Source organism: Amblyomma maculatum, chromosome 4 (assembly GCF_055883805.1).
Source record: "Amblyomma maculatum isolate TAMU_Amacu chromosome 4, ASM5588380v1, whole genome shotgun sequence".
NCBI classification, from domain to species: Eukaryota; Metazoa; Arthropoda; class Arachnida; order Ixodida; family Ixodidae; genus Amblyomma; species Amblyomma maculatum.
Genome location: NC_139347.1, coordinates 134,728,489 through 134,756,336, shown reverse-complemented (window position 1 = coordinate 134,756,336; position 27,848 = coordinate 134,728,489). Strand labels below are relative to the sequence as shown.

Genomic DNA, 27,848 nt, shown 5'->3' with positions numbered 1-27,848 from the left:
ACTGTTCACAGAGTGCGAAAGTCGCGCCACTGCACTCGTGGCAAAAGAAAAGAAGCAGAAGAAGCTGACCGACTTCTTTGGAAATAAATGATGTTTTGGCACTATGTGGTCCAACCTCACAGTGTTTTTGGGCTGTTTTCGCCTCAACGAAATTTCGCTTTAACGAAATTTTTCGCGCGCCCCGTCAGTTTCGTTGTAGCGAGGTTCAACTGTACTCTAATCAAAGTCTGAATCCTCGCCATCCTCGCTTTCACTGCTGCACGACTCATCAGAAACGGCAGTGTCGTCGCTGGGAGCATCTTCACAATCCCACAGGAAGTCATCTTCCGTTCCATCCAAACCGTTAGATATGCCTGTCTTCTTAAGGGGGGACATGGGTCTTGAGCAAAATTTTCTTAATATTTGTCCTGTCAGTATGAAATTTGCAGGGTTTATGTAAATTCTTGTGCTGGTTTCAAATATGTTGTTAGTTTTCTTCTACATAAATTTGCTGAGTAGTTACAGCAACTTTGCTGTTCCAGACTTGCGGGAAGCTTGTAAAAATATCTACTGAAGGGAAATTGCTAAAATGCCCATGGATCTGTTCCTGAATGTCTAAGGAACACAATAAAACAAGTTTTGTGCTCCTGCCTTACTACAAGCCAAATTTATGGAAGTTTTAAGTTTCAGCTTCACAAGTGCAACCACCCCCTTTCTACATCTTCTTATGTTTAAAAATTTTTCATGCAGTTGAGACCTTGTATAATAGCTTTATTGTGTTCCTTTAACACTCACGAGCCAGTAAAAAAAAAAATCATTACAATCTAACGAGTAGGAGAGCCACAATGCCACTTGCAAAATAGAAGGGTAGGCAAAATTTTCATTTTGAGAAAAATGGAAAAAACGAATTGCAATGTCAAATGCTAATTTAATCAAACAAAAACTGTAGAAATGCAGGCCACTGTGGCCTAGAAGGCTCCTAGACAGTAATCTGCATTGGGTTTGCCCTTCTGCTTTCGTTTTGCAGCAGTCTGAAAAGCTGCAGAGGAAGCACGCTTCCTCTCTGCTCTCAGACATTCACTGGTGCAATGCACACGTTTACAATTTAAAATGGCTAGAAACCTCCAGGAATGTAGTCTCTTTGCTTTCCTACGTCCAAGTGTCGCCTCTTTCATTTTGATTTGCAGTTGCAGCACATTCAGTTGTCACTTCTTCGTTGTTTTTTTTTTTTTTTTTTTTTTTACGTACGTCGTTTTGCTACGTCCTCGCATCAAGACCGCGGTGAGGAACGTTTATTGCGGAAAAGAAATGTAATTTGGAGCTGTTTGCTGCTTCCCAGTGCTCTGCATTGCACTGGAAGCAAGTGAATTCCCTAAGGACTATGAACGAGGTCCGATCGGCGCAAACGCGCGGCGAGCTCTACGAAGACTACGTGTCCCGCAGTTTACGCATTGGAGAATAAGTTTGACGGCGATTCCTTATCCCCGTTCACTTTTTTAAATGCCAATATCGCCGCCGTATGTTTTACGCTCCGCCAATCTCGGCAAACTGTTTAGATCTGACGATCGTGAACTCCGCATCGCCAAGCGGACTGTCCGCCGCGCTGCCGTCATCGTTACGAACACAATCCGTCTACCGCTTCGTTGCTGGAGTTGGCGCGAGGTCAAGCTTTTCCTGTTTTGAGCTTATCTTTCTGCTCATCTGCGGCCTGTGTTATCACTGTCGCGGCGGGTGCGACCGCTGGCAGTAGCAGTCCCCCGTGCTGGGGAACACGCTAGGCCTACTTCAGGCTCGTCACACGATCGTTCGGCGCACGATTTCCGTCGGCCGGAGCGCGCACAGCCGGGGCAGGACATCACTTGAGATGATTATTCAACTATTTTTTTCACTTTTTTTACAAATTCTTGCCATGAACGCACCTCGCGGTTCGGAACCAAGCGCGGCCGGCGTCACGCCTCCACCGTCTCCCCGCGGCTCGGGCGCGCCGAGCAGACGCCGTCAGCCAGCTCCACCATTGCGGGGACGCCTTATAGTCATGTGCACCCCGAAAGCCAATGGGATTGCAAATGCCACGTTTTCTTTTTTGCTATTTTTTATGCGACCAATGGGCGAATGTAAACAGCGGAGGCGGCAGTTTGAAGACGAAAGGCGGCTCTTTCGAATGAGACCAAGATGGCTACGGTGCCGCGCACAAAATGGGAGCTACGCCTCGCGGAAAATAGTTGTTTCGGGGGTCATTTTCGGCCCAAATTTGGGCGACATCGATTATATAAATTGGCATTGTGACTAAAATACCGACCCTAGAGATGAAAAACTTAGCAGATAGGTAGATAAAGAGCTACTGATTTTGCAAATCACATTTTCTAAAATGATTTTTTCGCGATTTTTTGGTCCGCAAGACCCGTGTCCCCCCTTAAAACTCTTAGCCACTACCTCGTCGGGGATACTGCTCCACGCTTCTGCAATCCATGAGCACAGCATCTCCATGGATGGCCTTCTAATCTTTCCGCTCGGCGTCAAATCATGCTGGCCCATCGCCATCCACTCAGCATAAAGTCGTCGAACGTTGTCCTTGAACGGTTTGTTCAAAGACACGTCGAGAGGCTGCAGCAGCAAAGTCAGGCCGCCAGGAATGACTGCAATGTCTGTGCGCAGCTTTTTCAGCTTGGCACGCATGCTGTCCACAAGGTGGCCCCTAAAACTGTCCAAAACCAGAAGCCGCTGGCACAACGACGTCCGCCGCCTCAGGGAAAGTCCATTCCGTCGCATAAAGCGAGTCGTCCAACCGGAGCTAGTGCAGAAATCCTTTGCGGCGATTCCCAGCTTCCTGGCAGTTGTGCGCGCCTGCGTCTGTATCATTTCTAATGACACTGCACAACCATCCTTGCGCAGGTCCCTCACGCATTCTAGGACCGCCTCCTCAACACGAGGGAACTTGCCCTTTTGGGTCCACGGAAAGCCCGCCGTGTCTTGTTCGTAGCCATCAGCTTCTCGCGCTGCTTCTTCCAATAGCGTATCCTCATTTCGTCCACGCCGAAATGCCTACCAGCAGCGCGATTGCCATGCTCCAGTGCATAGTCGACAGCCTTGAGCTTGAACGCGGCGGTGTAACTGGCATACCGCCCCATGGTGAAATGGCGTAAACTCGCACAAAAACACAAAGCACGCTACGACACTGCTGAATTGCAAAATGGCGAACGCCGCAAAGCATGGAATCATGGGAACTCCAACGTTACTAGACTAGGTTGGGAACTCGTCGGAATGCATTCGCTGCGGGATGACTGCAGATCAACCACCAGGCGGCTCCATGTTCGGGGTGCGATCATTACGCGGGGAATTTAAAAAAAATGGAATTTTGACCTAAAAATTCAGGGGTGCGATCATTGCGCGAGTGCGATCATTATGCGAGTAAATACGGTAATTGATGCAAAGTTTCCTGTTCAGGTGTCTGGAATGGCCTGAGAAGTGAAGCTCTGAAAAACCATTTCAGACAAGCAGGCTTTAAATGTGGTGACATGATGTAAGAGGGTCCATATATGGATACTGTGGCAAGCTTCCCTAAAGACGAAGCTTGGGCGAGCATCCAAGAGACTGCTGAGGTACCAGAATCTTTTGAGGAATTCGTATTTGCAGATGTGGATCTTGTGGGCTCCCAAAGAGCTTACAGAGAAAATGCACACAACGTTGCACAACACGCGAAAATGCTTCTCAGCTCATGTGACTCGTCGCGTGTGGTCGTTTTGGATTGGATTGGATTTGTAGCTGTCCCATTTGCATCAAATATGACTACGAGGACATTTTAGAGGAAAAGTGTCAGCATCTGAGGGTGACAGGCAAGTAAGAGTGCTTCAAAGGTATTAGAGCAATAGGAAGGCTTGCAAAGTGAAGTGCTTTACCTCCCGAATTTGGGAAGGAATACTCTACTCTGCACTCACAAAAATACATATGAATTTCTTCTTTAAGCTTTCCTGAACAATTTCCTGTTAATGCATGGGAATGCATTTATATGCTGATGTGCAGCAAACTGATCAACACAGTGCTTTTAGAATTTTTGGTTACAAGAGACCTTGCTTACAAGAGACATCTTTTTCGGGCCCCTTGAGTGTCTCTTGTAACGAGGCTTTACGGTACCTGTAAAATTTTTAACTCTTATCCCTGGGTTCACTGGCATTCACTTACTCCAGCATTTCAAAATGCCGCATATGCGTTCATATGTGTAGTACAATGGTGCAAGTATGCCGAGCTCGCATCCTGTGTGGTCTCACTTCACTTCAACACGTGAGCTGTCATATCTGACTATATAGTCTGGGCAGTGGGCTTAACAATGCAACATCACACTAAAGTACCAATGGTGATTTGCTGTGAGCATTCAAACTTCTCTGCTTTCATTTGGAGCACCACACCAATAGGCAACTATTTTGGTGGATGTAAATTAAGAACATGCCGCGAAATAAATATTTCTTGCAGCGGTCACTTGATAACAAGGTAGCTTTGGCTTTGACGAGGGGCTTAGCTACAATTTTTTTCACTGCTGTGTACATGTTGTGGATGGAGCTGCACAGCTTTATGAATTTTAGTACAGGCACCGAATTTAGTATACATCCTGCAACTACTGAGTTCAAGCCTTGCGCAAGTTGAATTGCGCAGGAAACAGACGTTCTTAATTTCTCGAAAAGTGCCTGTACCGTAAAGTCGTCACTCAAAGATGTTGCTCTCAAGGGTGGGTTACAACTTAGGGAAGATACTACAGTGTAGTCCACTTATAACCGATTATCGTTATATCTGGACAGGCAAAAGAAAAAAGGAAAACAAACAAAAAAAACCTACTTCTATTTTCCCACGCATGTAAGCTTGCCTACTCTTTCTAGTAATGAGGGAATTGGGTAATTGGGTTGAACAACACTAATCTTCGTAAAGAGCACTAAGCACTTTATTAAAAGATACATCATTAGCCATAAAATAACTTTAAAAAGTCTGAAATTCGTGCTCACTTGACATTCACTGTGAGCATCGCTTCCAGTAGTAGTGCATGAACTGGCGGCAGTGTTTTTTCATGTACGAAACCGATCAGCTACTGGATGAACTGCAGGATATCCCCAGCCTTGACGATCGTGAAAATCTTAGAATGTGCATGCCCATATTTTTTTCCGAGGCTTCCAACCTTGAAACTTTGGCAGAAATCATGATGAATTTGCCGTTTCATAGCGAGAGCTAACGCGCTGTTGTCGTGGTTGGCGCCATCTTTCACGGATGCACAATCTGTGATGGCGATGTGGCCGCACCCTTTGCGTGGTGACAGGCAGCGATTGCGACGATGATAGCACTCTTTTCCTAACCACATGCAATGCCCTTCTCGCATTGCTCCACGGTGGCCCGATTTTGCTGCTTTTGTCAAGTGTTCACGTCATTCTCTTCTTAGCTTTTATTTTTATCAAATATTCAAGCCAAATTTTCGAGCTTAAATTGCGCCGGACGGGGATAAAGTTGTCGTCATATTCGAAATGCCACCGATAACCAGTCGTTATATCTGGTATCCTTAGAAGTGGACTGCACTGTACATGGAAGAACCTTTTATAAATTTTTGTCAGAGATCATTGAAACCTGCACAATTTAAAGAACCTGAGCTGCTCTTTTCAAATCTGATTTTTGATGGCTCATTTGGTTCATTTTTTGCATACCATGCAACTTTAAAAGCAGTGCATGTTTGTGTACACTTGTGTGATAGCAGGGAGCGCGACAGAACTCTAAAAACTAGCTTAATTTGCTCCCAATGAACACTAGAATTCAGTTAACCATAAAAATATACTGTTAGTTTACTGCTTTCGTCTAAAAAAAAAATTCCATTGTAAATTCCCAACAAAGAAACCTTGACATTATCTATATATATCCAGGTAAAAACTCTGAAAGTTGTTTCTTTGTATTCAGAACATGCTAAAGCATAAGCAGCCAAATCGCATTGTGATTGGCGAAAGGAACGTACAGGCACATGGGTACCGCATATTGCCGATTATAAGTCGACCCCCCAACTCGCGATCCCCTTTGGGCAAAAAAATGTTATACTCAGAATTTAGGTCAACGCTGCCACACCCTGCGGTCCTAGCTCACCCAAAAAGTATTTCAGAAGGCCGAGTCATGAACATTTTTTCGTTCACGAGACATCTGTCATCGTTTGTGAGGACACGAGCCACTGCTGCTGCTGGTCGTCGGAAGCGGTGCTGAGATGCCGCACATGGAGAACGCCGCAGAGACCATGTCTGTTGGTAGTGCATACCAGGCATCGTTGACCCATTGAGCCACTTAGCCCAAAGAAGCTTGCTTCAGCCGCCTTGTTGTTGTTTTTGTTTTGGGGTTTTTCTTGCTGGAGCCACTCGTTGTAGAATGCACCGATGCGGTCTTTGAATGGCTTGTTCAGAGCCACATCCAGTGGCTGAAGAATAGGTGTCAATCTGCCCGGAATGACGTCCAGGTTGCATTCCGCGTCTGCTACCGCTATTTTCAGACGGTCGGTTATGTGGCCGCGAAAAGAATCCAGGATGAGCATGCTGCGGGGCTTCAGCAGTGTCTCCGGACGCCTGCACCACATAAGAGGAAACCATTCGCCCGGCCTCGGCGGCAGCTTTTTCGATGGAGGCGAAAAGCAAGGCGCCCGTGTGTTGTGCGATGTCAGTGCACGTTAAAGAACCCCAAGTGGTCTAAATTTCCGGAGTCCTCCACTACGGCGTCTCTCATAGCCTGAGTTGCTTTGGGACGTTAAACCCCACAAACCAACCAACCAACCAACCTTCTCATTCACCCTCACGATGACTTTTGGCGGGAATTTCTCCTTCGTCGGGATCGTTGTCCTCTTGAACAGAAGGAATGGCGGTAACTTGTGCCCATCTGCCGCACAGCATAGCATGACCGTGAAACAGTTGTGTGTGTTGCTCGTTGTCAGCAGGCGGACCTGGCACTCCCCTTTTGCGGACACAGTCCTATTGCTAGGCATATTAAACCAGACTGGAGTCTGGTCACCGTTGCCAATTGACCAAGCAGAAATGAATGTGTTGCCCGCAGGTCACTCACGTAGTGCAGAAAGGCGCTCCGTTTTTTGGTCAACCGTTGGCATACGGTCGTTCGTCGCCTCAGGCTTAGGCCGTTCTTCTTCATGAAATTCGTCACCCATTTCTTAGACATTTTAAACTCTGTATTCAGGATGCACATCTCCTCCGCAGCAGCGTGTGCCTTTGTTTCAATGTCATTGTAACAAACACTCATGCTCTTGCTTCTCTAGTCGTGAACCCAATCTCGAACCGCCTCAACGGCAGGGTATTGTTCGGACTTCGGCCCGCGAAAGGAACGGCGTGTAGCAGCACTTGCGAAAGGCTTCTTTGTTTTCTCCAGCCTTTCACGCATTTTTCTGAGACGTCGAACTTCTGCCCTGCTTCGACGTTGTTTTCAGACTTGGCGTAGAGGATGACTTGCCGCTTGAAAGCAGTGCTGTACTGTTGCCGAGGTTGCGGCGGCATCTTGCAAGGCGTCCGTCGAATGACAAAACACATACACCTCTGTTAGCTGTCACGTCGGCTAGAGTCCAGACGGTGCGACGAGAAGAAATGGCAAAATGCACACAACGTTGCACAACACGCGAAAATGCTTCTCAGCTCATGTGACTGGTCGCGTGTGGTCGTTATGGATTGAATTGGATTTGTAGCTGTCCCACTTGCATCAAATATTGCCAGCCCGCCCGGCTTTGGCCGTTTTTCCGTGGAACGCCCACGGTTTGTCGATAACAAGTTGTTATCGCATTAAAACAAACCTTTGGTGCAAATCTCGATTAAAATGTTTTTTTTTTAAAGCAGATCTACTTTCGCATTGTGCCTGACAACTTTTATGGAATTACGAGCGCATGGGGCGTGATGTTATCCGCGACTTGATCGAAATTACTTTTGACCTCACATATAAGCAGACTTTGACTCCGCATATACGTCGACCCCAATTATAAGTCGACCCCCCAACTTTTGGAAGGACATTTAAAAAAAAAAAAATGTCCACTTATATGCGGCAATATACGATAGTTAGAAAGTCACTGTGCCAAAAATAGGTGTGAAGAAACAGAGCATCAAATTAGGGGAGGTTAAAAAAATAGAAAATAGGTGGAATATCTAAACTCTGACAGTGCGTTCAAGAATTGAGTTTACTTTAGACTCTGCCACATGAAGGAGCAATGATAAGAAACACTAATTGCATATCTGAGGAACCATAAATGAGCAAATGTGTGATTAACTTTAAGAGTTTGCAAGGTCTGCAAGAATCTGGTATTGTAGAATACATGTGGTGCACCACAAAGTTAGTTGTGCAACCAAGGCAGCAGAAAGAATGCAGAAACAAAGCAATCTTTTTATGCAAATTATGAAAAAAGACAAGTTAATTTTTCTGCTGATTAATGGAGATTGAAATAGTATTCCGGTTCATCACATGCTCGGTGTTATTCCTAAAAGCATTCATTGGCATAAAAAATGAGATGTATTGGTTGACAAAAGAACTGTATCATCTGCATGGTGACACATGACACAACTTGAGACAGCATCAGGCAAACCATTGAAATAAATAAAAAACAGAGGTGACAGAATAGACCTTCTTGTGGTACTCCAGTCGACACCAAGGCCTCGGGACGCTGTTAATTGCCCACTGGTGCCATTTCAGACCGATTAGATGAGTATTTTTTTAGAAAGTGATTAAACGGGCCCCTAAATCCCGTGACCAAGATTGTCGCAATATAGTAGGTCATGCTGGATAATATCAAAGGCCTTGCTGGCCTCTAAAAAAATAGTGCGAACAACTTGATATCAAATGCTGTGTAAATGATATCGGAAAATTCTTCTAACAATGAGACAGTGCTTTTTTTTTAAATGAAACCAATCTATGTTTCTCTAAAATCTGCAACCCCGCTGGGGTGGCGCAGTGGTTACGGCGCTCGACTACTGTTCCCAAGGGTGTGGGATCGAATCCTGGCCTCAGCGGCCACTTTTCGACGGAGGCGAAAAGCAAGGCGCCCGTGTGCTGTGCGATGTCAGTGCACATTAAAGAACCTCAGGTGGTCGAAATTTCTGGAGTCCTCCACTACGGTGTCTCTCATAGCCTGAGTCGCTTTGGGACATTAAACCTCACAAACCAAACAAACCATCTAAAGTCTGTACAATTGCAGTAGAGTTGAAATGGGCCTTGAGGTTCCGGCTTTTTTCAGCGACCCACTTTTATGCAATTGCTTCACTACAGTGAGCTTACAACATGTAGAAAGCATGTTTCAATTTAAAGGGCGAAACACTGCTGTTTTGTCAAAATCAGCCGTCTGTAAATTATTTGATAGTTTACACCAACCGAACAAAATACACTCAAGAAGTATGTGTTCTCTGTTTGTTAAAATCATTGCCCTGAAGCAATCAAACATCCCATGCTGCCACTACAACTTCAGAATGGTTTCTTGCATGCCTCTACTGTAAATTCCTATAACTACTTTGCGGCTACCAAGGTTGCAACTACTGTAAAATAAAAGTCAACACTTGCATTATTGCGTTTGACGTATTAATACTTTGAAAATGCTACCCTTTGTTCGTTTTGCTTCATCGAGCCCCATCTTGCACTGCCAGGGCTGCTCTGCGGCGTCAGCCAGGAGCCTGTTTCGACCGCCGCGCTATCTACTTCGGAAAGCAGCCTGGTGCTGCGGGAGATGTCTAGTGGAGGCGGAGAGTTTTGAAACTGAAGCTGGTTCTAGTAACATTGCCACTGAAGCTGGTTCGAGTAACATTGCCACCGCTGCTCCAGTTATATTGTGAGCACAAGTTTGCTCAATAAACTTGTGGCATTCTTTAAGGTCCTTGACTGCTGAGCCAGAAGGACCAGAGTTCAATCCTAGACATGGCAGTCATGTTATAGCGGAGGCAAAATGTAAAGCAACTTTGTTTTGTGTGATAGGGCGCTTGAAATAACCCCAGGCAGTCATTTATCTGGAGGGAGATGCTGGAAGCAGTGGCACATGTGTCGTGCATGTGAATGGGGTGGTGTGACGAGCGAAAATTGTTCGTTTCAGGCTGCATGACCGGAAGATGTGTGTGCTGGGCCTGTGCACCCTCATCAGCCAGGCCAGCCGGCCGCAGTCCTTGTCAGAGATGGCAGCCCAGGTGGTGCCCTCGCTGTTGGTGCTCTTCGAAGGCCTCAAGCGTGCCTATGCTTGTGAGTGATGATGATGCATCTACTGTGCAAGAAAGTGATTCGGCTACGCCCAGAAACTTCGGGATAAAGTGCCTTGAGTACTACACAAGCTACATGTTATGGTTGTTTCAGGCGCTCTGCCTGCATTTTCCATAGCAAGTGGAAAAAAAAAAAAAGCATGCGTTACAAGCTAGTGTTGTTGTGGCACATAAAAAAGTCAGCTGATCCCGTTTTCTGTGGTGAAGGAATTTCCACTTTGCTAGTGTTGTGCTGCTCGAGAGACTGGCAAAAAAGATGGTCATGCCATCTGTGTTGATTGGTGGATTGTGGTCGTGATGTTTGCCTTCTGCCCTTGATGTTGCAGACCGAGCCCAAGAAGAAGAGGAATCGGATGACGACGAGGAAGATGACGATGACTGCGAAAATGGTGACTACTTCTTGCATACCTTCCCAGATAGCGCAGGATGTTGGAGGAATTGCATTGGCTGTACTGCATTAGATTGCTATCACCGCATCTAAGTCGACCGCCTTCATTGACTCAAAGTTCCAAATAATTCAAAGATTTTTGAAGTTTCCCTAATTTATAATGTAAATTTGACTGGGTAATTTGAAGTAGTGGCCGGCAACAGCTCGGTTTTGGGGATTCAGGTTTGCCGTGTTGGAATGCCTGATCCCAGTTTAACTGCCAGCCAACCAAGTGAAGGCCCATCAGAGCTACAAAGCGATACTGGTGCTTTCCTGTAGGATCTCTGAATGTGGCAAGGTGGGATTGGGCCGCGCTCTCTGGTCATAGCTGGATGCGCAGGACTTAGCTTATAGAGGACGGTTCATCCTTTGCTGCACTGTGTACAGGATGAGAACAGGAATGTTAAGTAGGTGCCTTTTGTTTTTTTCATGTTTTCATTCTTGTATGTTGTTTCAGATCTTGCTTTATTGCAAACTGCTTTAGATGCTTGCCTTAGCTGTCGGAAAAGTGGCTGTATTTCTTAGCTTCCTAAACATGCCCTTCCGTGAAATTGGTACTATTGGAAATTTTTGTGCAGAGGTGCTCGACTCTGACGAGGATGAGATCGACGATGAAGGCCAGGAGTATCTGGCGAGGTTGGCACGACGTGCCAAAAAGAGCTCTCCATTTCCCGTCACCTCGGCCACTATTGAAGATGACCCTGAAGACGACGATGATGACGAGGATGAAGAGGATGAGGAGGAAGAGACTGCACTTGAGTCATTCACGACGCCCCTTGATGAGGAGGACTGTCCTGTCGATGAATACCAAGTCTTTAAGGAAGTCATGCATGGTGAGCCAGCTTTGCTAATTTCTGAACTTGCATGCTTGCGCAAATTTGGGATTGTGCCTGTAATCCAAAGGTCCTCGTTTTGGACTTTCGAGTAAGAAAGAAGGATAGTCACTACGCGAGGGATCAAGGCTGCAGTATGTGGATTGTTGGGTTGAAGTTGGTAAACAAAACTGCCTCAGAAATGGCTTTCCTGAGGCTGTTCAAGATAAGGAAGGCTGATTTCTATAGACAATGAAGTGCAGCAATTGCTCCCACTGTTACACCAGAACGGTTCCACTGGTGCATGCTGCCATGGTGCGAAGTGTAGTGTAGCCATATAGGATGCTGCTGCCATGGCCTGCGCATTGAGGCACTTTACCGTTGCAGCGACGTGATTAGTTTCCCTGCCTACCAGACCTAAAAAAAGAACAGCTACAGCATACTACAGTGAAACCTCGTTACTACGAACACCACATTAACGAACTTTTCAAATTAACGAATTTTTTAAGAATCCCCGGCAGATTTGCCATGTTTTCAATGTAAAACTATTTCAGGATTACGAATTTCAAAATAGCGTATATTTCAGAATAACGAACATATTTTATTTCTTGTTCTATAATTGTGGAACATCAGTATTACGAATTTCGCTAAAATTAACAGCACCGCAGCTTGCAACTCTCTCGTCAAACGAAACAGAAACCGCCGTTTCTGTGTGTATGGTCCGTGGGCTGTAGCTATCATCATCAGGACATGTAGGACCAGCTCCTAGCGCCACCATGAAGCTATGGTTTATTACGCAGTAGCCAGCAGGCCTAGCTGCCTGCGTTTTTTTTTCTTCCTGTGTTGTGTGGCGTACGCGACTCGGTCATTCGTGCGTTCGCGCGTGTGGGATGGTAGTTTTTTTCTTTTTGCCGCTGATTATCTTATTGCGAAGTTTGTGCGAGATTGGCAATGATATTAGCCAGCGAAGTGCCAAGAAGATATGAGCGCAGCTGCTTTCACTGCAAGAAATCGACGCAGGGAAAAAGCGACTCGGCCTCTACAGACAGCTAGCATTGCCCCATCAACTGCCGCGATCATTATGAAAGACCGAGACGAGATTTTCAAAGCTCAGGGAGCATTGAAGATGGGGTCATAAAAAACTCCGATGTTGTGTTTTTTTTTTTGCACATGGACAAAGTCCGTACTTTCATCGCTCGGTGCAATCACGCACGCGATAAGGTGTTCCGGAAAGCGGAAGGTTTTTTTTTGCACATGGACAAAGTCCGTACTTTCATCGCTCGGTGCAATCACGCACGCGATGAGGTGTTCCGGAAAGCGGAAGGTGTATGTGCTGTAGTGGTGTAATGTAGTGCGCAGTCATGTTTGCTGCACGCGGCAGAAGAAAATAATGGATTTCTTCAAACAAATCAGCTTTGGAGTTCAGGTTTTGCTTGTCTACACACGCGCCTACTGCCAAGGTACGTCATTTTCATACCTAGGTTTGACCACTGGCTTATAATCTCAGATTTTTCATTACAACGATATTTCAAAATAATGAATGATTTTTCGCGGTCCCGCGGGATTCGTTATATCGAGATTTGACTGTATGGACAAACACACAAAGTGACAAAAGGCACAGACGACAAAAAAAGCACAAAGTGACAAACACAAGGAAACGGCTTGTATCGAGCGAAAATATCTGACCATGCTACATCGAGCACGAAGAGCACTTCTCCATGCCGGGTGTGCAGTGGAAGAGACTTTGGGAGAAGTTCTAAAGTTCGCACAGATGTTTTGCTCTTTGTACATTGGCCTTAAGGGGGGACACGGGTCTTTCGGACCAAAAAATCGCGAAAAAATCACTTTTTAGAAAATGTGATTTGCGAAATCAGTAGCTCTTTATCTACCTATCTGCTAAGTTTTTCATCTCTAGGGTCGGTATTTTAGTCACAATGCCAATTTATATAATCGATGTCGCCCAAATTGGGGCCGAAAACGACCCCAGAAACAACCATTTTCCGCGAGGCGTAGCTCCCATTTTGTGCGCCGCACTGTAGCCATCTTGGTCTCATTCGAAAGAGCCGTCTTTCGTCTTCAAATTGCCGCCTCTGCTGTTTACATTCGCCCATTGGTCGCATAAAAAATAGCAAAAAAGCAAACGTGGCATTTGCAATCCCATTGGCTTTCGGGGTGCACGTGACGATAAGGCGTCACCGCATTGGCGGAGCTGGGTGACGGCGTCTGCTCGGCGTGCCCGAGCCGCGGGGAGACGGCGGAGACGTGACGCCGGCCGCGCTTGGTTCCGAACCGCGAGGTGCGTTCACGGCAAGAATTTGTGAAATAAGTGAAAAAAATAGTTGAATAATCATCTCAAGTCATGCCCTGCCCCGGCTGTGCGTTCTCAGGCCGACGAAAGTCGTGCGCCGAACGATCGTGTGTACGAGCCTGAAGTAGGCCTAGCGTGTTCCCTGGCACGGGAGACTGCTACTGCCAGCGGTCGCACCCGCCGCGACAGTGATATCACAGGCCGCAGATGAGGAGAAAGATAAACTCAAAACGAAAAAAGCTTGAACTCGCGCCAACTCCAGCAACGAAGCGGTAGACGGATTGTTTTCGTGACGGATGTCGGCAGCGCAGCGGGCTGTCCGCTTGGCGAGGCGACATCGCGATCGTCAGATCTAAACAGTTTGCCGAGATTGACGAAGCGTAAAACGTACGGCGGCGATATTGGCATTTAAAAAAGTGAACGGGGATAAGAAATCGCTGTCAAACTTATTCTCCAATGCGAAAACTGCTGGACACGTCGTCTTCGTAGAGCTCGCCGCGCGTTTGCGCCAATCGGACCTCGTTCATAGTCCTTAGTGAATGCACTTGCTTCCAGTGCAATGCAGAGCACTGGAAAGCAGCAAACAGCTCCAAATTACATTTCTTTTCCTCAATAAGCGTTCCTAACCGCGGCCTTGATGCGAGAAATAGCAAAACCACGTACGTAAAAAAAAAAAAAAAAACGCTGCCTGCATGCGACTTGCGCAGCCGATAAAGTGACAAATGAATGTGCTGCAACTGCAAATCAAAATGAGAGGCGACACTTGGAGATTGGAAAGCAAAGAGACTACATTCCTGGAGGTTTCTAGCCATTTTAAATTGTAGATGTGTGCATTGCACCAGTGAATGTCTGTTAAATAATGCCCTGTTTCTTTTTTGCTCTTTTCTCAAAACATGCATTGTCGACCACTTGCAGTTTTGCGGCTTTATCTCGGCACCTACTGCAGATAGAGTAATAATTTTTTTTTCAGCATGAAGCCAAATATGTGGAGCACACAATGTTGCATGTAGATTTTATAACGTCTTGTTCAAAATTTTTAAAATGGCTTTTTTTTGTGACAATAGAGGCTTTACAAAAGTTAGCGCCATCTAGTGAAAGAAACAGAAACTGTGCGCGGCGGCCATGTTTTGCTCAGTCCGCCCGCGCCTCCCATCGAGTACGCTGTCAAAGTGCGCCTTCGTAGAACCCGTGCATGCATCGCAAGGTGCATTGGAATGCTCACAAGCGATTGTTTCATTTTTTAACATCACAGCAGTCGCTGTTAGCTCCAAGCTCTATTCGGAATGATGCCAGCATGTTGTTGCGTGCCCTTCTGCAGCCAGCGCACCGTCAGACGCGGACGGAATCAAGGTATACGCAGTATACGCGTGTATGCGACCGTTCGTTTGCAGTCCTAATCGGCTTTACAAGGGTCACTTGCACCATGTAAAGCATTACTGCACGTCCCTCTGACTGGGAGCTAGCTCACAGAATATGCTATCACCTAAAACAGCAAGGTTAATTGTTTTGTGCGCTATGGAGCCTTGTGAACTTGAAGGATAAACTTATGCTGCGATGGAGGACACGGGAGAAGGAGAAATGCATGTGTAACGAATGCTATTGTGCAATTATGTTCTTTGAAACATTTTGTACGTAGGTTACATTTACCATTGTGTATTTGATTTAAGACACGGGCATGATTACCGAAACTACTTTTTACAGTCGTACGAAATGGTAGTGCTTGGTGCAGAGAGCAATACGGTTGTCTAGTGCGCCCGAGGTGCGTGTTTCACGCTGCAAAAGCAAGTGGCTGCCAAAACCACGGCGTCTAGAAAAGCAGGAAAAGATGACATCCCACTAGTGTGTTGTAACGTGCTCACGTACAGCCCGTTTCGACCGGTCCACGTCCAGAGCGCGCAGCTCAGGTTTTATACCTGCCAGCGCGGCCGATAAAATAACGAAGCGTGCGCTTCACTTTTGTGTGTTTTCGAGTCACCCGATGGTTCGCTAATTCACAGCTACCTGAAATTCACTGTAATTTTTAAATATGTCGATTTCTTGTTTATTCCCTCTGTCAGAAAGTAAACATTTGAAGCCGTAATCTCATATGAAAGCGCTGACATTGGAAGCTTCGAGGAACTCGGGGGAGGAAGAACTCGGCTGAAACGAAAAGAAATTTGAAAAGTCAACTCACATTACTGCGAAGTGTTTGTGTTTTGTGCAACTGGCTGTGTTCATAAAATCAGATTTATATCATATCGTTATAGAAAAATTAGGGGGTCACTTAAGCTCCGCCGTTAAAGGTATAACGTGATAGTGTCTCTCTCATACACACACACGCACGATGTTTTTTCTTCGCGTGTTATATTTTAGCTCTTTTATTTATTTATTTATTTTATTTACCAAATACTGCAGGCCCTAACTGGACCCTAGCAGGAGGGGCGAAAAGAATACAATGCAGTGAAATACGAATTCACCAAAAGTAACATACTACACACAAGTGTAGTATGCTGTATGTTATATGTTATGTATGTTATATTTCTATGTTATGTATGTTATGTTAGATTTCTATCATTTCTTTATTTATTTTTATTTTATTTGACGTTTTATATTTTTATACACCAATACGCATGCGTCAGCAACAATCGGCTTTCCATTCTGAGCAATTTGACACTTTTGAACACATTCTTCAATTATTTCAATTAATCAATATTCTAAATTTTCTTCCTTAGCATCACCAGGCACTGGTTTTTCATTCTGACACCTTTAAACCCTTACTTTCCAATTTTTCCTTTTTTTTCGTTTCTTTATTTCATCAATTGAGCGATTAATTAGAAAGATTTTATTAACTCGTCATCGCCTATCGCACACCAATCAATATTCAATCACTGGAAGCACAAATTACCATGGCCTTTTTTTTTTTTTTTTTTACGCAGCCCCCGATTATTTCCGAGACTAATGCCAACAATTGCGTCGACGGCATGGGAAGGAAAGTGCTAAGCGCCAGTCCAACTTACGTCAAATTACGCATGATCCTTTTATCATAAAATAAAATGCATCCCCGCTCATTTCACCAACCATCTTCCAGTGGGATGAGCGACGGTGATTGCGCAAACCAAGCAAACAAACTCGCGATGATCTCTCATAGGCATTTAAGTAAACAGCAAAGGCGCACAGACAAAAAAAAATCCACATTACAGAACTCTGGATACTGTACCTGGATAGGGATGACGCTGCGGATTGCCGAGGGGGGGGGGGGGGGGGGGGTATGCACGACTCGTAGAGCAATTTGTAACTGCGCTCGGTAGCGCAGCCGGTGGGCCCCGCCACGTCTCGGCTTTCAAAATACGCTTCTAGGCGTCTCTAACAGAAACCGCCAGGGACCGAACAGAGGTCCAAGCACAGCACACTAGGTTAAAACGTGAAAAGCGCGAACAGAACGGCGAGCGCTGACGGACCGACACGAAGCGAACGGAGCGAGCAAAATATGGCGGCCAGCGCGGGATCAGGGTGCCGCTCACGGTTGCCAGACGTACTTTTGTAAACCCTCTATTATATGCTATATTTTGACCTTTGAACTTTGTTATGCAATAAAACAAGAAATAATTGCTTAATCAAAAAACTGCTTGCAACATTGTGTTCATCATTCTTTTTAGTGTCCAGCAATGTGTTCATTTGAAGTTTTTCTTCAGTGGTCATTTTGTATTTGTTCTCTTAAGAATTAGACTAATTGATGTAATTATTTCATGAAATAATTGGATCACGAAAGAAATAATTGCAGTTTTGGAATCTGCACGAAAAACTACACAAACCCACCAAGTTGCATAAATTTTGATTGGTAAATAAGGAAAATAGTTTTAAGACAAGCGTCCCCCCTTAATAGTACTGCTTTTTTCAAGGCAGCTGTGCAAAAAATTATTAGATGGGAGCCATGTTAGTACGATTAGAAGCCTTGCTGTAAAAACAATTTATACCAGTAGTTTAACACTTGGCAAATCATGTCTTCGATGCTCTGGCAGTGCTTCTTGACAGCTTTATACTATTGTTTGTGCATGCAGCTGCCTATAAATAGCATGGCGTCAGTTTCGATGCAGCTGACAAGTATGTTGTCATTACCAGGCAAAGCAGTATCAACGCATCTTCATGTACGTCGCGGATGATACAGCGCGAAAACAGATGAAAGACAAAAGGAGCGAGACCACACAAATGAGTGCTCATCTGTGTGATCTACCGGTCACAATGTGCCGTTACCAACTTGTCTAGCTATCCACTATTTTTGCGTGCATTAGCAACATCAAATATTCCACGCAAGTAGTGACCGTAAAACGCCGCATATAATCATCATCATCAGCCTGACTATACCCACTGCAGGGCGAAGGTCTCTCCCATATTTCTCCACTTAAGGGGGGACGTGACCTTCGAAAACCGAAAAATCGCGAAAAAGTCAATTTTTGGAAAAGTACATATTCCGGTAGTATATGTCATAAACTACCCTTTCTGCAAATATCAGTGTCTTAATCGTTGTAGAAATGCAAAAAAATAATAATACAACAAGCCGCGGCAGCTGCAGCGCCGTGAGAAATTGGCGAAAATGTCCAAAGTTCGCTGAACTGAGCGCCGCCATCTTAATCATGTTTTGTTCGTGAATTCTTTCGCTCCCTCTTGCAACCATCGACGGCGGCAGCAGCGGCGTGGTCGAGGCGTGGCTCACTTCTGATTGGGAGCCTCACGGCGGCTTTTGAATTCCCGCGCCTCGAATTCGAGGCTGCGATTGGAAGAAGCGCGCTCTCCTCGAGAACGTGGGGGTTCGGGCGACTGCTATTGGTTGCTGCGCGCGCTGACGCGATGGTCTCCGCCAGCTATTTCTCCGCGCGTTGTCTGCTGCGTCTCTCTTTTGTGCTTTGTTTGCTCTCTTCATCACACGCCATTTTTACGATCGCTGTCTTTACGATCTCTTGCCGTGCCCTCCAAAGAGTTTTGTGCAGTCTGTCGATCATTGCGATGCCTAAAGCGAAGTTCAAGACATACGTTCGGTGCACGGCAGCGTTCCACGAAGGCCGCTAACATGGCGAGCCGTTCGGCGACTGCATCGACACTTCCAGCGTCCCAGACGACTTCATCACCGCTTCCAGTGTCTGAGACGACAGCGTTGCCGCTGCCAGCGTCCGAGATGACTGCGCCACCGCTTCCAGCTCCCGAAACGACAGCGTTGCCGCTACCATCATCCGAGATGACTTGCGTCGCCGCTTCCAGCGTCCGAGACGACAGCGTTGCTGCTACCAGCGTCCGAGACGACAGCGTTGCTGCTACCAGCGTCCGAGATAACTGCGTCGCCGCTTCCAGCATCCGAGATGACAGTGTCACCACTTCCAGCGTCCGAGATGACAGCGTTGCCGCTACCAGCGTCCGAGATGACTGCGTCGCCGCTTTGAGCCATGTGCCATCTGCTTCGTTGGCACAAGAGTACATCGTTTCAAGTGCGTTTGGTGATCCGGGCCCATCGACCTCGGCGATTGCGGCCTTCACCTCCGGTCCCTCATCTCCTCCGAAGGGAAAGAACGCTGCTTCCACTGTTCGCCTGGAAACGTATTTGTTGACGCCCGAGGAGATCGAGGCAGCGGAGGCACAGCGTGCTGCAGTTAGAGATGAACTTGGTGCCATGCCAGCGACGCAGCGCAAGTTCCAAGCGATGACACCTGATCCCGGGCCTGCTACCGTTGCAACCGAAGATGCCAAATTTTGCCTAGTGCAACTGGATGCCCTAGGTGCCCTGCTTTCAAACACCTTGTGCGTGCATTGCCTTGCGACTGGGCTGACAGTTCGAGGAGGCACCGAACTTGGACTAGCAACGAAACTTCGATTGGTGTGCCCGCATTGTGGTGTGATATCAAGTGCATGGAACTCTGCACGCCAAAACGAAGGGATGGCATTTGATGTGAATATCAGAGCCATAATGGCAATGAAGCAGATAGTAAAGGGCCAAACAGCCCTCGACGACTTTTGGGCCGCAGTGAATGTGTCCCACAGAGGCCTTCACCATCGGACCTTTCAGAAGCACCTAAAGAAAACCTTCAGGGACCCAGAGGCCCAGTCTATGGAAAAGTTTTATGCTGAATCAGCAGGAGCAGTAAAAGAAGTCTACAAACAGATGGACCCAAGCTTTTCAAGGGACATCACTGTCATTTATGACGGGACCTGGCACAAGCAGGGCCACACGTCCCACATTGGAGTTGGGGCAGTCATAGAATATCATACTGGCCTCATTCTGGATGTACTGGTTTTATCTAACCAGTGCCTTGGTTGTCAGATAGGACCGAAGCCTGGCGACTCTGAATACCCAAGTTGGCATGAGCATCATGTGTGCCAAAAGAACACCGATGTCAAGTCTGGGAGGATGGAGGTGGAGGCAGCACTAACTCTTTTCGGACGTTCTGTGACAAAGCACAACCTACGCTACACAACACTTGTGTCTGATGGTGACAGTGCCACGTTCTCTGCCCTGGTACAGGAGAACGTTTATGGGCTAGTTTCCATTGTAAAAGAAGAATGCCTCAATCATGTACAAAAAAGGATGGGGACTGCACTACGCAACCTTGTGCAGAAAAGTGAGAAGCCCTTAGGAGGGAAGGGCAGGCTGTCAAAGGCCCTCATTGACAACCTTACTGGTCATATTGTTGAGCACTGCGAAACAATTGCAAGGATGTGGCTGCAATGCAGCGTGTAGTGATGGCATCCTATCACCACGTCACGTCAACAGACAAAGAGCCTCGGCATGAATTATGCCCCAAGGGTGCCGACTCGTGGTGCCGCCACGAGGCTGCCGAAGCAAAAGGAGCAGCACAGCCAAAGCACAAATACAACCTCCCAGGCTACGTTGCTGAGGCTATGCTGCCTATATATGAGCGCCTTTCTCAAGGTTCGCTTCTTCAACGCTGCCTAGGTGCAAAGACCCAAAACGCATCGGAGTCTTTCCACTCAGTGTTGTGGTCCCTGATGCTGAAGGAGCAGCTTGCATCTCTAATCCGCCTTTTGCGCGAGTTTTCTGCGCATGCGCGAAGCCCCAGCGGCGACTGATGAAAACACATTGAGAGGCGTCGACGGAGCTTCTCGTCGGCGCACTCATAGCCAACGCACGGGGGCTGGAGGCGCGGTACGTTCACAGCCTCGGTAAAACGATGCCAACCACCTGTGCCGCTTACGGCTGCCACTCTCGAGGCGGGCCGGGATGCAAGACGCGTTTTGTTAGGTTTCCTTCGGCGAGCCGCGACCTGCAATGGCGTGAAGCTTGGATTAGGGCAACCAAGCGTCAGGACGTGAATGGGCGACCTTGGCAGCCGACTGCGTGCTCTCGACTGTGCGAAAAACACTTCATTACAGGTATGTATGCATCTAAAGGAAATGTGCATGATGAAAAGTATCTACCGGAGTTTGCACCAAGCCTGTAACCCACCAGTGATAGCCGCAATGAGCACTTGTTCGGCGCGTCTGATGGCGATGTATTTTGTCGTTTGTTTTATTTATGTGCGAAGGGGCCGGGTAGCACAGATATCACAGGTGGCTGTGTGCACTAGACCGTAATATTTAGCATGTTTTATCGCGACTGCCGCCTGACTAAAAAGAAGAAAAAAAGGGTGTTTGTTGTGATGCACCGCCGTTAGCGAGCCGAGTGGTTGAGCTGGTCATGAGGCTCACGAACGGCAGTGCATTAAAACGCCGTATTATTTTTTTTCTTGTTAGTGAGGTGGCAGTCACGATAAAACATGCTAAATATTACGGCCTAGCGCACACAGCCGCCTGTGATATCTAAGCTACCTAGCCCTTTCCCACATAAAGATAAGGAGGGACAAAATACATCGCCTTCAGGCCCCGGTGCAACTGAAGCAATCACGCACCGAAGATATCCTCATTGCACCTATCACTGGTGCGCTACAGCCTGGGTGAAAACTCCAGTAGGTACTTTTCATCATGCCTATTTCGCTTAGATGCATACATACCTGTAGTATCTATGTTTTTGCCGCTCGGAGCATATGACGCACTTGACACTTGCACGACGCACAGTATTTTTTTTTCTAATAAAAGGCTCGCCTTCGTGCACGCCAAAGCATCCGGACTTTGTTCCTTTAATGTACGCAATCAGATGCACTTCGTTAGGGAGCTTGATAATCGTCATCTTTGTCCAACCGTTTGCAACGGCAAGGAAACCGCCCGGCACAATAAATGAGTCTCCTGGATCGTTCACTTGCAGAGTGGATCGCTCTGGACGTAGAACAGGGTTGGTTCCTGACCGAGATCCGCATCCGATATGTAGGAGATTCACATGTGTCACCAAGTTGTTGATTCCGCAGAAATCGCGGCGGAGGCAGAAATGAACGTTGGAGATCCTTTCACGACAGAATGACCATTCTCTGCGCACCGAGAACCTTTTCACCACTGCGACCACATCCGTTCTGTCTCCTGAGGCCAGAAACCGGCTACAGCTCTGAATCATCCATTGCCAGAAAAATGCAGCGAGTTTCCTGCAGGTGTGCATTCCGGCCGGGACAATGCCCTTTTCACGGGGTGTGTATATGTGACTCTCTTCCGATCTTCGTGGATGAAATCCTATAGCTGCACGGTTGTAGATGACGCGAGGAGGAAACGACGCCCATTGCACCATGCCGGCGCCGCGGTGACCGCATTGTGCTCGGTAACTCAAGACACCCGCGCATATGCGCCGCTCAGTCACGGGAGACGATTCCACCTAGCTCTGCAGCATCAACAAACCCCTGGCTGCTTTGCCCTTTGAGATCCCCCTCTCTCTCTCTCTGCCCCCACGCTCTCCTGTCTGCCGAAAACCTGCACGCTGAGAGCGTCTCATTCTGTCACATCGAACACGGCCCGCGCTACACGCTCTTACAATACGAAGATTGTATATGCGTACGTGCGTTATTAGTGGATTGTGAAAACGCTCTACCTTCCCCCATAATGCGTGAACATGATATGCTGCAATCACTGTCACTACTTTCCGCTCCGAGGCCAAAAAAGGGGGGAAGCTTTCGCTTTCTACCAGCGTTGGCGTGGCCATTTCGTATGGTGCGCTCTCGCGTCGTCTGCTACACTGCCGCTCAATGTGTTTCCCGCCCGCTCCCGCATGATGGCGCCACATCCTCGCGCAAAAGGCGGATTGCTGTGGAGACAGCACTGCTTCGTGCTAAGGTACAATGCTGGCTGCCACAGGGCTACCAAAGAAGTCTCAATGTCAGCGGGACTCACACCTGGCCACCTTGCCATCCAGCGAGCTACAGAGAAAGATGCCTTGCGCATGGGCAAGAGCATGAAAGGTGGCAGACAAAAAAAGTGCGCAAAGACACTTCAAGCTACTGTGCAGGGTCATTTTAGACCCGGAGGTGTCACAGCTATTGAGGGCCATTTTCTGGGAATTGTCTTGTATGGCTGCTCATCTCAATATATCAGGAACTGCTTGTCAGATTTTCATGGGATTACTTTTATCCCATACCTGAATAAAATTTTGAGGGCAAGGCAAGCCCTAGTATTCAAAATATTGTTACCTGGAAACTATCTTCTACTCTGTCGGGACTGTACTACAGTTGACTCCGTTTTGCAGGTTTGTCGACATTTCGAGCAGGCCAAACACAGACGCATTGCACATCGCTTCGATCGGCTCCCCAACACTGCCCCTACCTCCGCGTGCGAGGATCTGCCGACCCTAAGGCAACCTTCCAACACTGAAAATGTGACACGCATTGTGCGTCGTGAACTAGAAGCGCTCGCCCCTGCTGCATCCAACCCGCCCTCCTCGGACAGCAACCTAGCGACGATATCCCTCATTCAAGCCGTCGTTCGTCAAGAGGTTGCCAACTTGGGCGTCCCCTGTAGCCACACCGTAGAACAACACAGTTCGAGCTCCGTCCCTCCCATGGTCGCCACCGCTACACCCCGCAACACCTACGCGCCGCGCTACCGATACCGCAATCCTGATGAGTGGCGCACCCCTGACGACAGGCCTATCTGTTTCACGTGCTCGCGTATTGGCCACATCGCTCGCCACTGCCGCAGCCGCTGGACATCACCACCTCGACGTTTTCCTAACGTTGACCGCTACTCCAATTACGGTCACCCCCGTTTCACGCCTCGTTATGAGCCGCCCCGCACCGATACTACTCCGCCTCCTCCTGTGTCCAGTCGGTCTCCTTCCCCGCCAGCCCGCCGTTCCCGTTCACCTCTTCCTGGCCGCAGTTCCTCGCCGTCCTCTGCCGGCCGCTTCACGGGAAACTAGCCAATGCAGCTCCCGGAGGTGACGCTGCATTGGTACCCCGACCTGGAAATCCTCTACTGCCCATTTCTTCGCCCTGTAACCTCCTGTCCCTGTTCGTGGATGGTGTTCCCGTCTCTGCCCTCATTGACACTGGTGCCCAAGTTTCGATCATGAGCTCATCGTTTTGCCGCCGCCTCAAGAAAGTACAGACCCCCGCCGCTTCGCCCACCGTTCGTGTTGCCGATGGCAGTACTGCTGCCGTCACTGGGCAGTGCACTGCCCGAGTCACCCTTGCCGGTCATCACATCCCTGTTTTGTACACTGTCCTCAACCAGTGCCCTCACAATGTGATCCTCGGCCTTGACTTTTTAACGGCCCACTCTGCCCTTATCGACTGCTCCAGCGGCCTTCTTCGTTTGGACCTACCTGTCTGCTCAGAACATCCTCCATCTGCACCCCGCCTTCGCTCCACTGAGTTCGCTCGCCTGCCCCCTGACTCTGCTGTTTACCTACCTCTGTCACCTTTCCCGCCTGTGCCTGACGGTGACTATCTTGCTTGCCCTATCACCGAAGTCTTTCTTGACCGCAACGTCGTTCTTCCTCATCTCATCGTACGCGTTACACAGAACAGCACCTACCTTCCTATCCTGAACTTCAGTCTGTCACCCCAAGTTCTTCCCGAAGGAATATCCCTTGCTACCTTGTCCCCTCTCACAGACTGCACCATTTGTGCACTCACTCCTGGTCCACATTCAAGCGTCCTTCCAACACCCGTACTCTCCACCACAATTACCGACCCTATTTCCGCAATGATTGCCTCTGACCTCAGCCCCGAACACGCTCAGGACCTGCGCAACCTTTTGTTATCCTTCTCCGACATTTTTGACTTTGCTGCCGGTTCTCTGGGCCAAACATCAGTTGTGACTCACCGCATTGACACCGGCGATGCAAAGCCTCTACATCGGAGGCCTTATCGTGTGTCCCTTTCTGAGCGCCAAGTCATCCAGCAGGAGGTCGACAAGATGTTGGGCAACGATATCATCGAACCTTCGAACAGCCCCTGGGCATCTCCTGTCGTGCTCGTTAGAAAGAAAGACGACAGTTGGCGCTTTTGTGTCGACTATCGACATCTGAACAAGATTACAAGGAAAGATGTTTACCCGCTGCCGCGAATAGACGATGCCTTGGACTGTTTACATGGAGCCCGCTACTTTTCCTCCATCGACCTTCGTAGCGGCTACTGGCAGATCTCTGTTGACGAACAAGACCGCGAGAAGACAGCTTTTGTCACACCCGATGGACTTTACCAATTTAAGGTTATGCCTTTTGGACTTTGCAACGCCCCTGCTACGTTTGAACGCATGATGGACTCCTTACTCCGCGGCTTCAAATGGACGACTTGTCTATGTTACTTGGATGACGTGATTGTCTTCTCGCCCTCGTTCGAAAGCCATCTTAGTCGCCTTTCTTCCATCTTGGCACTTTTCCGCCGTGCCGGACTTCAACTGAACTCAAAGAAGTGCAGTTTTGGTCGCCGCGAACTTAAAGTGCTTGGCCATTTGGTGAATGCCACCGGCGTGCAACCCGATCCCGACAAAGTTCGCGCTGTCAGTGCGTTTCCATGTCCCCGTTCACCCCGTGATGTCCGCAGCTTTATAGGACTGTGTTCTTATTTTCGCCGGTTTGTCCCAAACTTTGCCGCTGTTGCTCGTCCTCTCACCTACCTGCTGAAGAAAGGCGTTCCTTTCTCATGGGGACCAGAACAGGCTAACGCATTCTCCACCCTCATCGCTATTCTCACCAATCCTCCTGTGTTGGCCCATTTCAACCCGTCTGCCCCGACGGAACTTCGCACCGACGCCAGTGGCCACGGGATTGGTGCCATTCTTGCACAGCGACAACGCGGCCAACATTGCGTTATTGCCTACGCCAGTCGTCTCCTGTCATCAGCAGAACAGAACTATTCTATTACGGAACGGGAGTGCCTGGCTCTCGTTTGGGCCGTTGGAAAATTCAGACCCTATTTGTTTGGCCGACCCTTCACTGTAATTACCGATCACCACGCCTTATGTTGGCTCTCTTCCCTGAAGGATCCTGCTGGCCGCCTCGGCCGCTGGGCACTGCGCTTGCAGGAGTATACCTTTTCCGTTGTATACAAATCCGGTCGGCTTCACCAGGATGCAGACTGTCTGTCCCGTTATCCCGTCGATCCCCCTTCCTCTACTGACCATGAGTCGGACCCCTGGGTCTTCTCTATATCGGACTTTTCCCACATAGCCGACGAACAGCGGTTGGACCCAACCCTCAGTTCTCTTATCGACCGCCTCCGCACACACAGCCGTGACTCTTCCCTGGCCCTGTTCTTCCTTCATGGGAATACGCTATATCGCCGCAACATGCGACCTGATGGTGCTGAGCACTTGCTGGTCGTTCCCCAACACCTACGCTCCGCCGTTCTCGAACAAATGCACGACGCTCCTACAGCTGGTCATCTTGGCCTCTCACGCACATACGACCGCGTGCGCCGGCGTTTCTTCTGGCCTGGACTCTACCGCTCTGTCCAACGTTATGTAGCCGCTTGCGACCTCTGTCAACGCCGGAAGAAACCCCCTGTGCTACCACCTGGACACCTGCAGCCGATTGCTATCCCGACTGAGCCATTTTCTCGTGTTGGCCTTGACCTCCTAGGGCCCTTCCCCGAGTCCTTGTCGGGAAACAAATGGATCGCTGTGGCCACCGATTATGCCACGCGGTACGTGATCACTCGCGCCATTCCAACCAGCTGCGCCACAGACGTTGCTGACTTCCTTTTGTACGACGTCATACTACACCATGGTGCTCCCCGTCAACTCCTTACCGACCGTGGCCGCTGTTTCCTTTCCCGAGTTGTTGAGGAAATACTTCGTTCTTGCTCCGTTCGGCACAAGTTCACCACTGCGTATCACCCTCAGACGAACGGCCTTACGGAGCGTCTTAACCGCACACTCACCGACATGCTCGCAATGTACGTATCCGACAGTCATCGCGACTGGGATATTAGTCTGCCATTTGTCACCTTTGCATATAACTCTTCGCGTCATGACACTGCTGGGTACTCTCCATTCTATCTTCTCTTTGGAAGAGACCCCTTACTGCCCTTCGACACTTTGCTCTCCGCCGCTAGCCCCGTCACAACCTATGCCCGCGATACCATCGCCCGAGCCGACGCTGCTCGCCAGATTGCTCGTCAGAATCTCACCATGTCTCAAGAAACCCAAAAACGCCGCTACGACGCTCACCACCGCGATGTGCACTACCCTCCCGGATCTCTGGTGTTGCTCTGGCTTCCGTGCCGTCGTGTGGGGTTGTGTCAAAAACTTCTGCCCCATTACACAGGTCCTTACCGTGTACTACGCCCAGTGACCGATGTTACCTATGAGATTTCACCGCTCCACCCAAAGTCACCGACTGCTACACCCACTTCCGAAATCGTACATGTCGCCCGCCTAAAGCCATATTACTCCCCCCTCCACATCGCACGCGTAATACGCACCGGGACGTTGCCTTTTGCCGAGGGGGGTAGTGTTACCTGGAAACGCGGTACCAAAGTGATGTGCTCACTGACGAAGACGACGACGACAAAGCGTTGAGAAAGAGGACGACGCACACAGAGTGGACACTGCACAGCTACTGAAGTCTCAGCGCCGAGTTCAGCCCGTCGCAGTGCTGTTACATTAAGTGCATCCCCGTAACAATATTATGTCTAGAATTTGTCATAATTTTATTAATCAACATAGGTCTAATTGATAACAAAAAATCCAGTGCTATGCTACTATTTTTAAGCAAGGAAATGAAATTTAGGAAAAGGGCTTTGTCTTGCCCT

The 27,848-nt window shown here is 48.2% G+C and overlaps 1 protein-coding gene and 1 pseudogene across 1 annotated transcript in view; both read left to right on the top strand.

Moving 5' to 3' along the window:
- Nucleotides 1-27,848, top strand: part of msk (importin-7 msk) — a 139,052-nt gene that overhangs the window by 94,677 nt on the left and 16,527 nt on the right. The window contains exons 14-16 of the mRNA XM_084602529.1: nt 10,046-10,188; nt 10,532-10,594; nt 11,211-11,465. Of these exons, the coding sequence (XP_084458655.1) occupies nt 10,046-10,188; nt 10,532-10,594; nt 11,211-11,465 (461 nt within the window). The remainder of the gene's footprint in view (nt 1-10,045; nt 10,189-10,531; nt 10,595-11,210; nt 11,466-27,848) is intronic.
- On the top strand, nt 19,107-20,855 carry LOC146192630 (uncharacterized; annotated as a pseudogene).